Raw genomic sequence first — 13790 nt, 5'->3', positions numbered from 1 at the left:
AGTTTTTCAGGTACAGAAATTACATAATCAAATGTAAAATAACACTGCATAGTCTTCACTGTACAAATTAAATGTAGATTGAAGGAATAGTTCACCCAAAAAGGAAAGTTTTCTGAAATTTTACCGCCTTTAGGTCATCCAAGATGTAAATGAGTTTGTTTGTTCATCAAAACAAATCTGGAGAAATGGAGCATTACATTACTTGCTTGCTAATGGATTCTTTGTAGTGAATGGGTGCCAAAATTTGACTCCATAATCCATAATAACCAGTGAAAAAGTCAATCCTCTGTTGTCCTCTCATTCCAACATATTTATTTACAAATTTTAAGACTTTTAATGTCAGGATTGGACTGTCTTTGTGTTTTGCTCCCCTTGATCCAGTTTCTCCCTCATGTGCCCTTTTTTGGTCGTTCCTGTTCCTGTCCCTGTCCTCATTGTCTCATTATTAGTTGATTCCCCGCATCTGTCTGTCCCTTGTTAAGTTTAGTATATTATGTGTAGTCTGCCTCATGTTTCCTTGTCGGGTCTTAATCGTCATTCCATGTACTCTGTGTCTCCTACGTTCCCTGTGTTCCCAGAGATTGGATTAATAAAGCCTGTTTTGTTTAAGTGTTTCCTACTTCACTTTCCTACAATAATTATTTTCACTTGTAAATTTTGGAAGTAATATGAAGAAAGCAATATTATGGATAATACAGACTCGTATTTTAGCTGGAAGCAATGATTTTTTTAATTGATATTAATGACACAGACAGCAGCAGGTAAATTAGGCTGCTGTCACTTTACGACCTACTGGACAGATCCATTATACTGATAAACATTCGATTTCTCTCTCAAATGTTTATGTTCATTTAAGACTAGGGCTGTCGCGATAACCGCAATATTGCAATACCACGCTATTGACAAGCATAACCGCAGAGGAATGCAACAACCGCGATATTTGCGTGTTTTCTTTTTCGTAAGGTTACGCCCTTCTTGTTTTACACTTCGTGCATGTGTACTGAATATTAGTAATGATAACAATGTGTACCATTTGTACAGAGGCTCAGTAAATTTGCACTTAACAAGCCTAAACAGACAGCGAATGAGAGAGAGATCGACCGATTGCGTGCGATTACCTGCATCTGTCCTTCAGGCTGAGTCATGTATATTTGTAAAAATATGTTGTCATGTCCAAGGGAAGTGAAATCTGTCTTAGCATCGACGCTCTGCTGGTCAGCTGAGCCTTTAAAAGTGGCGCTCAAAGTTAAAATGATTTCAACAGCGTGTTTCATTACAAATCTCTGAATGAATCAGTGCTTTTGAACATGTAGTTGAATGAAGACTCACTCAAAGATAGTCCCTTGACCCCACCTTGTGGCATAACAATGAAGCTGCACTGACTGACAGCCCGTCTAGAACACGCAGGTGAAATATCAATAGAAAAAGTATCTTGTCAGTCAGATTCGAGATCAGAACTAACTGTTATATATATATATATATATATATATATATATATATACTGTATATAGGCTAACAATATACTAATGATCTTATTGTCAGGTTTATGTTTTATGTGGATCGTTATTTTGTCATTCTCTTCTGTTTACTTCACTTCCTGTTTAAACACGATTTAGTTTCGGTTTCATTGGTTTCTGAATATGACCTCCTTACATCGTAACACATACAGACACAGATTATATGTTCTGTATACTGTATATATATGCGGTAATACCGCATACCGCGCTATTGAGCCACTCAAAATTACCGCAAGGGAAATTCCTTAACCGCGGACAGCCCTATTTAAGACGTAACCAACTGTGTTTATGAGGATACTTGACAAGATGATTATTTTGACGTAATACTTTGTGTTCAAGCACAATAAGATGTGAAAGAGAACTTATTTTCGGGGTACTTATTTTCTTATATTGAGCAAGTACCAAATTTTCACATCTTTTTTGCACCTAAATGGTTTCAATGTTTAAATTGCCAAAACACTTGCAAATGATAAACTTTCTTGACTTTCTTGAATTCCTTCAACTGTCCCGAGCATCTTTCACACTAGTCCTGGGCCATCAGGCAGTACTTATTTTCAAGCCCTGAAAGTGTTATTGATTACAAGACCAGACTGTCTTATTCCTGACAACTGAGATGAGTCAGAAGTCATGAACCCATAAAGTTCTTCCCGTCCACTGTAAACCCCCCTGTTTCCCCCCAGAACACAATCATCCATGACGAAGCTTTTAGAGCGCTATCCTTCGGTCAGTAATTGGCTAACAATGAATGGGCCCCTCACCTCGACCCAGTCTTCCTCTGCTTCACCCCTCACCTACCACTTCTACAGTGTTCAGCATTCATGAATTATGTATTTACTGTGGCCCCCTAACAAGGAAACACTAGCCACTGTTACAGTGGGAGGTCCAGGCTACACAAAAAGCTATAGTCATGTTAGAAGAATCAAAAGGACAAAACAGTACAATGTGGTTGGGTAATAGACAAATAGGAGGAAGATCTAGTTTAAAACATGGCTTTCTCAGTTACTGAGATGTAATATAACATTTGTAGGTTGGTTTCATGTTTTTGAAACACTATAATGCCATTTGTATTAAATCTAGTGATTTAATGAGCACTAACATTGAACACTTTCAAAATACTTTACTTTCTATTTATTTGTATGTTAAAACTTTTTATGTCATTTAAGATGCCACAAATAACAACCGGTCTGCCCCTTTTTACTTTCTCTGTAGGACCTCATTGTTGACCAGACCATTGAGAAGGTGTCCTTCTGTGCACCTGACCGTAATTACGACAAAGCATTCTCCTACATCTGCCGTGATGGAACGACTCGCCGCTGGATGTGCCACTGCTTCATGGCCTTGAAGGACTCGGTGAGGAGAACCCAGCGGGGATTAATTCTTCAGCCTCTATTCCCTGCAAAGTGGGATTAAGAAAGGGATTATGGCAGCGTTATCTCAACCGGAATAACCGCTTAGAGACTGTTATCTGTACTTGGGGCACAGAGAAAAACACATTAAGGACTAGAATGAAATGGAATTTTGATTAGGATCCCAATACTAGTCTAGACAAAAAAATTTGTGACCATATGATGTTTTTGTCTGTCCCATAACAACAGTAGCATACACTGTATACAGTAGCACGCAGTGTATCTATCTATCTAGAATCTGTTTACCAATTCAGTTCATTTCAATTTTCAATTCCATATTGCCAAAGCAATATATGCAAATAGAACAATATAATATTACATGTAATATTACATATGATCTATCTATCTATATTTTTTCTTGGCTCTCAAGATATTTTTTTCATGGTTAACAAGACAAAAAGACTTATAAAAATGTTATCTTTAATTATTATGAAATGTCTACATACATATGGGAAAAATATAAGATTAATTAAGATATATTATCAGAATTTTAATCTTTAAATATACAGTATATATATTTGTATTATTACTTTTTGGTATATTTTATTATATTATCATTATCTTTAATATATGCAATATTTATTTTCTACTGGAACAAAAAACGACAAAAAAGCTAATTAAAAAAATCTTTGGAGTGTACAGTGTTGTCATGATGCTAATGGAACATCCTCCACAACATTAGGGTGAACGTTTGAGTCATGCGGTCGGATGCGCCTTTGCTGCTTGCCTTGAGCGGAAGCAACGCAGAGAGAAGGAGTGCGGGGTCACAGCTTCCTTCGATGCAAGCCGCACATCATTTGTGAGGGAAGGCTCCTTCCGAGTCTCCTCAGCTGGACAGCAGAGTGACCGAGAGGACATCATGAAACAACTGCAGGACAAAAAGAAAGGTCAGTCTCATTACAGTCACTCTCAAACACCATAGTATTTCTCTGTGAAAAAATGATTCTTATTAGTGAGCGTGCATCTCTGCAGAAGCGTGTGGAATTTCTGCAATGCCACCTGGAAATGCATCTCCTCCAGAAGGAGCGGCGTCACCAGGGGAGCGAGCGGAGCCAGGCGGGCCTCACGCCATCCCACGCCGCCACGCTCCTATCGAGCAGCTGGTGCGGCAGGGCTCTTTCCGTGGCTTTCCACAACTTAGTCAGAAGAACTCACCTTTCAAACGGCAGCTCTCCCTACGCTTGAATGATCTCCCATCAACCCTGCAGCGCAAGACGGACTTCCAGACTAAGAACCCAGGTTAAATGTTTTTGTGTACTCAAACAGCATAAGTGTAATGGAACCGTAATGTTGACCCAGTACCCATGTTTACCCATGTAATAGTACTGACTGCAATTTATGTGTACTGTGCGTCATCAACCAGAGGACTTTGACATTTCAAATGTGCAAACAAATAAGCAGTACAAAAGCCCTCGTTTTCCACTGAAACCTTATGATTGTACCCATAAAATCGTTTGAGCGTGTATTCCAGACAATAAACTGTTGCATTTACCTGTAGATATGTGATGTACAGGTACTTTCCATCGATCCTTTCTAGTGCATGTTTTGCATTTGCAAAATTGAACTGCTGTCTGATCTCTAGCTTAATCCCTTAGACTAGATTCTAAAAGGGGAATTATGGGTCGTATGTTTTTTTTAATGGGTCATATGTTTTATGTTTGACTGGGTTTATTCATGAATAATGTAAATGAATATGTAGGAACTTTGAGGACATCATGTTTTATGTAGTACAATTGTTTTTCTTGTTTCGAGGACTGTAATACAAACCAGTATTTTCTCTTTTTTCTCTTGCTGTTTCTCTTTTTTAGAGAAACAGCAATATTAAAATTCTGTGTGATCCTGATAATCAGATAATTACTGTCATGTTATGGCTGCTAACCATTATGGTTGATATTAAAATTCTGTTCTGTATCGTGTAAAAAAGTATGATAATGGCAATCTAAATGTAAAAATAGGGAAAATTAGCATGCACAAATTAAAAATCAAATATCATCCAACACATATTATGAACCAATATGATAAATAATAATAATGAAAAAAATCTGTAATATTGTTTGATAATTGATATGACACACTACCATTAAAAAGTTTGGGTACAGTAAGATTTTTTAATGTTTTTAAAAGATGTCTCTTATGCTCACCAGTTGCTGCTCACAATTTAACAAAAATACAGTAAAACTATAATATTTTGAAATATTATTACAATTTAACTGAATTTTCAGCATCATTACTCCAGTCTTCAGTGTCACATGATCCTTCAGAAATCATTGTAATATGCTGATTTGCTGCTCAAGAACAATTTTTTTTTAATTATTGTCAATGTTGAAAACAGTTGATTTTTTTCTGGGTTTTTTTGATGAATAAACAGTTCAAAATAAACAGTTATATTATTAGTTTTTTTGTAACATTATAAATGTAAATTTAATGCATCCTTGCTTAATAATAAAAATAAAAAAAAACAGGAAAAAAAACATAACAAACCTAAACTATTTAATGATAATGTATAATGCATCTCTACCTTATATCATAGATCCAGGTTATTTTAGCAAGCAAAATCCCATAAACCAGTGGTTTTCAAACTTGTTCCTGGGCACCCACAGCTCTGCAGATTTTGCATGTCTCCCTAATTTACACATCTGATTCAGCTCATCAGCTCATTAGGAAAGAGCTCCATGAACTCAAATGAGTGTGTCAGATAAGGGAGACATGCAAAATGTGCAGAGCAGTGTGTCCCGAGGACCAGGATTGAAAATCACTGCCATAAACTGTATACATGGCCCACCGAAATAAGCCAAACAGGTGTGATTGACCTTTTCTATTGGTCTGTCAGTTCCAGAGATGGATCTATCAGTGGCAGGAGAGGCGGACAGCATAAATGCTCTGTGCAGCCAAATCAACAGCTCTTTCACCAAACCATCTGAGGATCTGTGTGCCAAAGCCAATGGCAACTGCTTACCAGTTTGCAGTGCTCCACCTGCCATTCCCCCTCCACCTGCTCCACCACAAGGTAACACAGAAGGCACAATGCCATATACAGAGTGGAATAATTAAAATTTTTAAATGTTTTTGAAAGAAGTCTCTAATGCTCACCAAGGCTGCATTTATCTGATTAAAAATACAGTAAAAACAGTAATATTTTAAAATATTATTAAGCATTGGGAGATTCGCTTCGTTTTTATGGGGTTTATGCTTCAAAAATGGAAAAACGATGTACCTGGGGTACTTGTAACACTGATTCCAGGTATCTTGAGAGGATAGGCAATGCATTTATTTTATTCTATTTCCTAAACCCAAACAAAACAGAGCAAAATGTCCCTAAGCATTCACCCCCAATCCCACAGAAGACAAAAACATTAATTTTCTGGTTGTCATAGTCTTATTAAGTTACAATTTTCATCTGCTCAAGCAGAACATTAATGTCATCTTGTGCTTCAGCAAGGTATCTCTGGCTAAAACTAGCTAACGTTAAAGTTAGTGAGTCCATGCTAACGTACAAACCAAATCTCGCGTCTTGTACAGTATAGGGAGAAAACACATTAACGAAGGTTACATTTCACTGTCTCTTCATATTAAACTGGTTAAAAATAAATAAATGTAATCATACCCTGCGATACATGAATAGTGTTGATCCGGGATGTTTGTCATCCGCTATTGTGACGAACATAACGTGAGATTTCTCCCGCTTGCATTGTGATCTGTAAACCCTCGATTCCAAATTAATACCCACAATATTTGTTTTAAAATCTTTTATATATCCCTCCATGGCATATTGAAGTCCCACTTGAATAGTGGTCCTTCTGTGTACAAAATTTATCAAAAAGATAAGGTTTTCACACTGACAGCTGTCATTGTAAGCAACTCCCTTTGTTTGTCCGAGTTTGCAACAGTAACTAAGGGGGGCGGGGCTTACCGATAGGTCAGTTGTGTTGTTTTTGCTGATTAATATTTTTCAGGATTCTTAAATGGAGCATTCAAAATAACTGCATTTATTTGAAATAGAAACCTTTTGTAACTTTATAACTATTTATTGTCACTTTTGATCAATTAAATTAGTCCTTGCTTTAAAAATATTAATATTAATTTATTTTTTTAATATAATTAATTATACCCCAAACTTTTAAATTATAGTGTATCACACAGTTTATCCACTAATATATTAAGAAACACAATATGTGACCTGTGCTGGCAAAATGAGTCACAATGAGCAAATTTTGAAAAATGTGTTATTTTATTTTTACATTCTCAATGATGTATGATTTGTTGGAATCTGACGAAAAATGACTGAGCTACACCCGTTGACAGAGTCAGTAAAGTAAATTTAGAGAAAAACTGATTTAAAGTTTTCTGAAGGTTCCAAAGCAAAATCACCTAGCAAAACATTACATCTTTTCCCCCACTTCTTTTCTTAATAATCATTACTAGATTAATAATCACTATAGCTATTTTTTATTTTATCTTTGTTATAAGAACCAATGCAAAAAAAAGTGTATAGTGTATTACTTTTTTCACTTTACATCTAAACAAAAGCATTCAAGTAAGAAAAACAAAATTTACTAATACATTTATATTAAACATTACCTTTACATTAAAAATAAACTGATTATTAAAAGCAGTTCAGTCAAGAGCAGTGAGTGATTCCATTTTCTTTTATCGTTTGATCAACATTAATGAGACAAGACGGCCTATATTAAAGGGATAGTTCACCCAAAAATGAAAATTCTGTAATTAATTACTCACCCTCATGTCGTTCAAAACCCGTAAGACCTCTGTTCATCTTCGGGAACACAAATTAAGATATTTTTGATGAATTCCGAGAGATCTCTGACCTTCCCATAGACAGCAAGCGTACTACCACGGTAGCAACGTAGCAAGGACATTGTTAAAATAGTACATGTAACATCAGTGGTTCAACCGTAATTTTACAAAGCAGCGAGAATACTTTTGTGCGCAAAGAATACAAAAATAACGACTTTATTCAACAATTCGACTCCTCCATGTCACCCTGGCGCCATTTTAGAGAGTATCCACTGAACGTAAACAACTTATGCTGTTCTGTGTCAGCCGCACCATTCAGATACGTTGTTTTTGTTCAGATCAAAGCATAAACGACATAGACAACATATCCGCATGGCACAGCTGACACAGAACAGCATACGTTGTTTCATTTTTAGGTGAACTATCTTAAATATAGTGTAATGCACGGATCTAATGTAATGTTACACATCAGATGTTTTTCCCCAAAGGTTCCCTAAACGTTCACTTAAGAGATAACAGATTATGTTGGCGTGAATACTTAAATATATTTAGCCTACTGTAAATCTGTGTATATGTGTATCGGGATAGAGCACCATCGGTGTCCTTAGTCTTTATGCGTGCGTATCGGATGAGAGGCAGCACGAGAAGTGAGCGGAGAAAAGGTACTCCTCTCAGAAAGCGAACAAATAAAGATACTTTGAGATGTTTAATTACTATTTGGAGCACTGGGATCGCTAGGCGAGGGCTTAATGAACTCACTTTTGTAAAAACCTGAAAATCGTAATTTTTCACTTTTTTTGCCTGTAGCTCAAAATGAGCCTTGTGCACATTCCAACTCATTTTGCCAGCATGGTCACATATTAAGAAATGTGTCTTGAGGCATGTTTTAACATTCTTACTCCTTTCACTTCCCAGCTACAAGCTCATGGGTTCAGACAGAGCCGGCTGTCCAGTCTCCTCCACCCGTTCCTCAGGGCGGCCACAAACGAACCCCGTCCGAAGCAGAACGCTGGTTGGAGGAAGTGGCTAAAGCGGTGAAAGCCCAGCAGCAGACTCCACCGACCCTTCCACCACCACCCACTCAGCAACCTCCGCCGGTGCCCACCATGCCCATTGCACCTGGTTCCCTCCCCTCCTCCATGCAGCCATTCCCGATGGCCTTTGATGTCACCCCCGCACCCGTAGGCATGTTCGCCCAACAGCCCCTTCAACCGGCTTTTGTACCTATGCAGCCATATATGCCCAGTCTGGCCAACAGTATGACCTATCCCAATGCCAGTGTGCCCGTGGTGGGCATCACACCGTCACAGATGGTGGCTAATGTATTCTGCACTGCGGCTGGGACAGGGGGTGGTGGAGTGGCGATGGGGATCGGGATGGGGCCAAAGACGGGTACACTTGGCGGTGGCCAACAATCAGCTTTCCCCACCCTGTCCGGAGGCTTCCCAACCACCACGTTCCCATCTCCTCCAACCGTCAACGGCCATCCACATAATTCCTTTCCATCAACGACCACAACTACGAGTGTCACACAAAACGGTAGTACCATAAAAAGCGGCACTAGCTGGCCGATGGAGAGTCTGAATCTGAATCCCACATGCAGTTCCCAGGAAGCAGAGCATTTTGAGGCAAAGTGGGCTGCTCTAGAGTCCAAATCGCAACCGAAGCCACAAAACCCTTTTTCGAATGACTTACAAAAGACTTTTGAGATTGAACTATAATCGTAAGGAGACTCTGAACTATTTCATACCCCATTCCCCTTCCCCTTTTTTGTCTCCTAAAGGGTTTTCTTATGCTCAAGGGCATTGGTTGATGTAAGAGAACATTCGATTGCATTTTGCGTCATTTCGAGAATCAGACTCAAGATTTGGTGAACAGAAAGACCGTCACAATATGTTCGGCACTTACAAGACAGCTTGAAAGAGAAACCTGCACATTACTTTCACCGGGAATGACCCTTGCTTGGAAAATGAATGATTTTGCTTGAAGGAAATATTGAAATTAGGGGATGGTCCAAGTTTATTTATTGTTCTTATTTGATTATAATGGTTATTTTTAATCAGATTTTAATTATTCTGGGTTTTCCCTTATTTATTTACATTGAACAGGGTGAAGGATTACTGGTGGAATAAATTGGCTACTTGAAAATTGATTCACCAAATGATAGATTGAATAATTTGGTTTACGTTATCTTGTAGAACTGAGTTTACGTTGTGGTGTAAATAGCATGCTTTCAGTTTACTTTATTTATTGCCCGTTTCTGTGGCCGTTACGTTCATTAATTCCAAATGAATCAGAACCATTGAAGGATCCGCTCTGAACCAAGTGGATACCAAAAATTCCACCAACAAGCACATTCCAACCCTGATTATACGATCGAGACCCATCATGCAATGGAAAACTAGACCTAAATGCCACTGTAGTGACCTTGACTTCTAGTAATCAACCTTTTAGAGATTTGGAACAATATTTCTGAGGTTTATAGTTTTATTTTTATAATCCGTTTAGCCAGACCTGTTGAAATATATGAATTTGGTCAACCTTAACATTATTTTCAATGGTTTCATGGGGCTTCTCAGTTGTTATGAATGTATTTCAGAAACTCTATGACCATTCTAGGGTGGTAAAATGACAAAATGTGTTAAATGGGTGGTTGTGAAGATCAAGTGTGTAAGGAAATATTGAAAAAAAGATGGAGGTTATAGTGTTCGTTTTTGCAAGCAATGGAACGACTACACAGACTCTTAAAGGAACAGAGTCATACGGTCCTGTTCATGCATGCTTAAAATATCCCATATTACAGTATGTTAAAACATTGAATATGCATATTAGTCTTGGCTTTTGTTTCTTATCACCACTGTTTCACTCGCTCTGGTCTAAGAAAGGGAATAATTGTCTTTAATTGCAGGGGAATAATGGCACACACTCTACACAATACGATCTCATTCAGTTATTGTAAAAATAGATTTGGATCCTGCTCATTCAAGAGGTTCATATTTTCTCCAGTGTGGAGCATTTAGGCACACTTATTGTTCAGTAATGCTCAATGGTCGTATTTTTATTTTCTTGGGAAATTATCCAAGTTTGCGAATAAGATGTTGAATGAGCTTTCTGGAGTGTGTGGAGCCTGCATGTGTCAAAGCTAGATGATCAAAGTCAGACTGCACACTGTGCTCGGTGAGGTGAACAAAAACACTGTTCCTGTGGAGATTTAATAGCAGTGGACATTCAAGGCAGGCACAATGTTTTTAACTCCTGTTTCAAAAGGCCAGTTTGACCGTCATGTGTTATAAATTGACCTCCCGGTTTTCTTATCAATTGTTTATTACAGGGTCAAGCGGGTCTATTGTGGCACAACGAATCTAAAAATACTCCTTTTTCCAAAGACAATGCATTTGTAATTTGGCCAAACGATATGTTGTATGGCGTCAAACGGATGAATTTATTATACTCAATTGCCCTGGCTCTTTTTGTCCACACTCTCCCCATGACAAAATCTAGGTTTTTCAAAACCAGGGAATTAAATTACCTCATAAAGTTGATTGTAAAGTTTAGTGTAGTGATAACAAACCAGTGGAGTTTATTTTTAATCTTTATTTACAGAATTTTGTATTTAAACCTACATATTTCTATTGTAATTACATTGTATAAAAGATAAATAAATAATATAATATAAACAATGGTACCTTTGTTGGTGGCTTGATTCATGTACATCATACATATATACAAAGAGGAGATCAAGATTTGTTTATTATTATTATTATTATTATTAATTCCCTTTATTTTCTGTGGTGAAACTCATTATATAATAGTCAACATTTGAAATGGATCAAAAAAGTTCATCAAAGATGTCCTAAGACAAGAATGCATTTTGGTTTTAGGTTTTAGGACAACTTTGATGAAAGTTTTTGATCCATTTCAAATGTTGACTAGTGTATATGTAAGAGGATCAAAAAATCGTTTATTTATAATTTGACCTGAATGTATTTTATTAAGATTCACCCCAAAACATATTTTGAATAGAAATTGTTCTAAATGTAATTTATATAATTATTACATTATTCTAAATGTTATTTATATATATATATATATATATATATATATATATAAAATATGAATTCCCATATATAATGAGAATATGAGGATCACCACAGGAGGAAAAACAATTAAAATGTTTGTTTGTTTATTTATTTCAGATAAAATGTAACCGGGGGGCTGCTTCATAAAACAAGTTTACAAAACAAGCCAGGCTTATTTCAGTTAGTCTGCCTTATTTTCAACCAAATCAACTGACAAGACGTCAGACTAACTGAAATAAACCTGGCTTATTTGGTAAACTTGTTTTATGAAACAGGCCCCTGAATGTGTTTAAGATTCACCCAAAAAACACATATTTCTAATAGAAATTGTGCGGAATGTATTTTCATCTAATGTAGTTATTGTATTAAATTTAAACAATGAATATTTAATAATATTTAAAAAAAAAAAAAAAAACATAATTCATTATATATATGAATTTTCATATGTCATGAGAATATGATAAGGATCGCCACGGAGGAATACATTGAAATGTAATGTTTATGTATGTATGTATGTATGTATTTATTTACTGGTAAAATATAACCTGAATGTGTAAATTCATCTGATGCATTTATTGAATTTAATTTAAACAATGATTAACAATATTAACACACACACACACGCACACATAAAATAAAATAAAATAAATATATATATATATATATATATACACAATATATAAAATATTCTAGTGAGGCAATGTATTCTCATTACTGTATTTTAAAAACAGGCCTAAAAATGTTCTTCATTCTTGTCATTTTTATTTATAGTGTTTAAATAAGATTTAATGATGTCTTCAATATGGCCTTGGGGCTATTAAAAAAAGTGACTGCTCTTATGTGCTGCTCCATTATACTGTATGGCTCCTCTTGTTCACAACAATCCAATAGAGTCCCTTGAAAAGATTTATGAATGGACTTTTTGAAAATGAAATCTTCACAGACCATCAAGCACACAGACTGGCAGAACTGCCTATTAGTGCCTCTTTGTGTCTCAGCAGAAGCTGAAGATCAGAATTGTTAAATGGACCCAAGCAAGGCGCCATGTCTTCCCGGGGAAGCGTGAGAAAATGGGAGAATGGTTTGAGCGGCGGTGGCTCTCCTCTTATTGTCCTGCACCCTCAGAGTGACTGTGTGGATGAGGGAGAAAACGGGACAGTGCAGGACGAGTTTCCATGGATACGAAAGCAAAACAGCCATTAATAAACATCCAAAAAGAGCCACAGTAAGCAGAAAAACACTGGCCCCGGATATAAATGAACCTTACAAAGGCCTCCAGTATGAGAGAAGACACTGGTGAGTATATAAGATTCCACACGGATGCATCCACCGCAGTTTTATTTATTTTTTGGCTTTGTGCTTTGTTCTCTAAGCAGCCTATTTGCAGTCCATATATGCATTCAAATAAAACAATGTCCAAAATGAAGTTTAACTCAAACTGAGACGGTCTGTCTGTCAGTGCTGCTCCAGCTGAAATAATAATGTGTGAAATGGGGATTAAGGAATTATAATAATGCTTTCTGCTGAACACGTGGTGTTGGTTTTGTCGGCTGGAGCTCACGGTCCCGGCACGTGCATCTGCTGCAGGAGATAAACACAAATTGCATGAGAGCGTCCTGCAGTGGACTAATCTGTCCATGCAAATGATGTTATGCATTTTAAGAGGCTGATAAACAAGCTTATAGCGAAATGTGTAATGATTCGGACTTACATAGAGCAGTGGACCCAATTGGCATACGACTAAACAGAGACAACAATAAGTAGGCCTATAGATCTTTTGCCTCACTCCATCTTTTTGAATTTAGTGGAGACCGGGGCTAGTTGTCACAAGGCGAAGCTGCCTTTTTCTCAGTAATCTCAAGCATTTCTGAATGATCATGTGACTCTGAAGAATGGAGTAATTATGCTTCAATTTCAGCTTTGTCATCAAAGAAATTACATTTTAAAATATGTTAAAATAGAAAAGTTATTTTAAAACGCAACTATTTCACAATATTAATGCTTTTACTGCTTTTTTATCAAATCAATGTAAA

General features: G+C 36.8%; 1 protein-coding gene across 3 annotated transcripts in view; it reads left to right on the top strand.

The window, feature by feature from the left end:
• Positions 1–12231, top strand: part of numbl (NUMB like endocytic adaptor protein) — a 53092-nt gene extending 40861 nt beyond the window's left edge. For all 3 annotated transcript variants that reach the window (XM_058745344.1, XM_058745343.1, XM_058745345.1), the window contains exons 5-9: positions 2727–2867; positions 3606–3810; positions 3896–4162; positions 5754–5930; positions 8594–12231. In XM_058745344.1, the coding sequence (XP_058601327.1) occupies positions 2727–2867; positions 3606–3810; positions 3896–4162; positions 5754–5930; positions 8594–9399 (1596 nt within the window). In that variant the 3' untranslated portion in view covers positions 9400–12231. The remainder of the gene's footprint in view (positions 1–2726; positions 2868–3605; positions 3811–3895; positions 4163–5753; positions 5931–8593) is intronic.
• The last annotated feature ends 1559 nt before the right edge of the window (positions 12232–13790 follow it).

The sequence above is a fragment of the Onychostoma macrolepis genome, chromosome 15 (genome assembly GCF_012432095.1).
Source record: "Onychostoma macrolepis isolate SWU-2019 chromosome 15, ASM1243209v1, whole genome shotgun sequence".
Taxonomy (NCBI): domain Eukaryota; kingdom Metazoa; phylum Chordata; class Actinopteri; order Cypriniformes; family Cyprinidae; genus Onychostoma; species Onychostoma macrolepis.
Note: the sequence above shows the minus strand (reverse complement) of the source record. Positions and strands in the feature narration are given on the sequence as shown.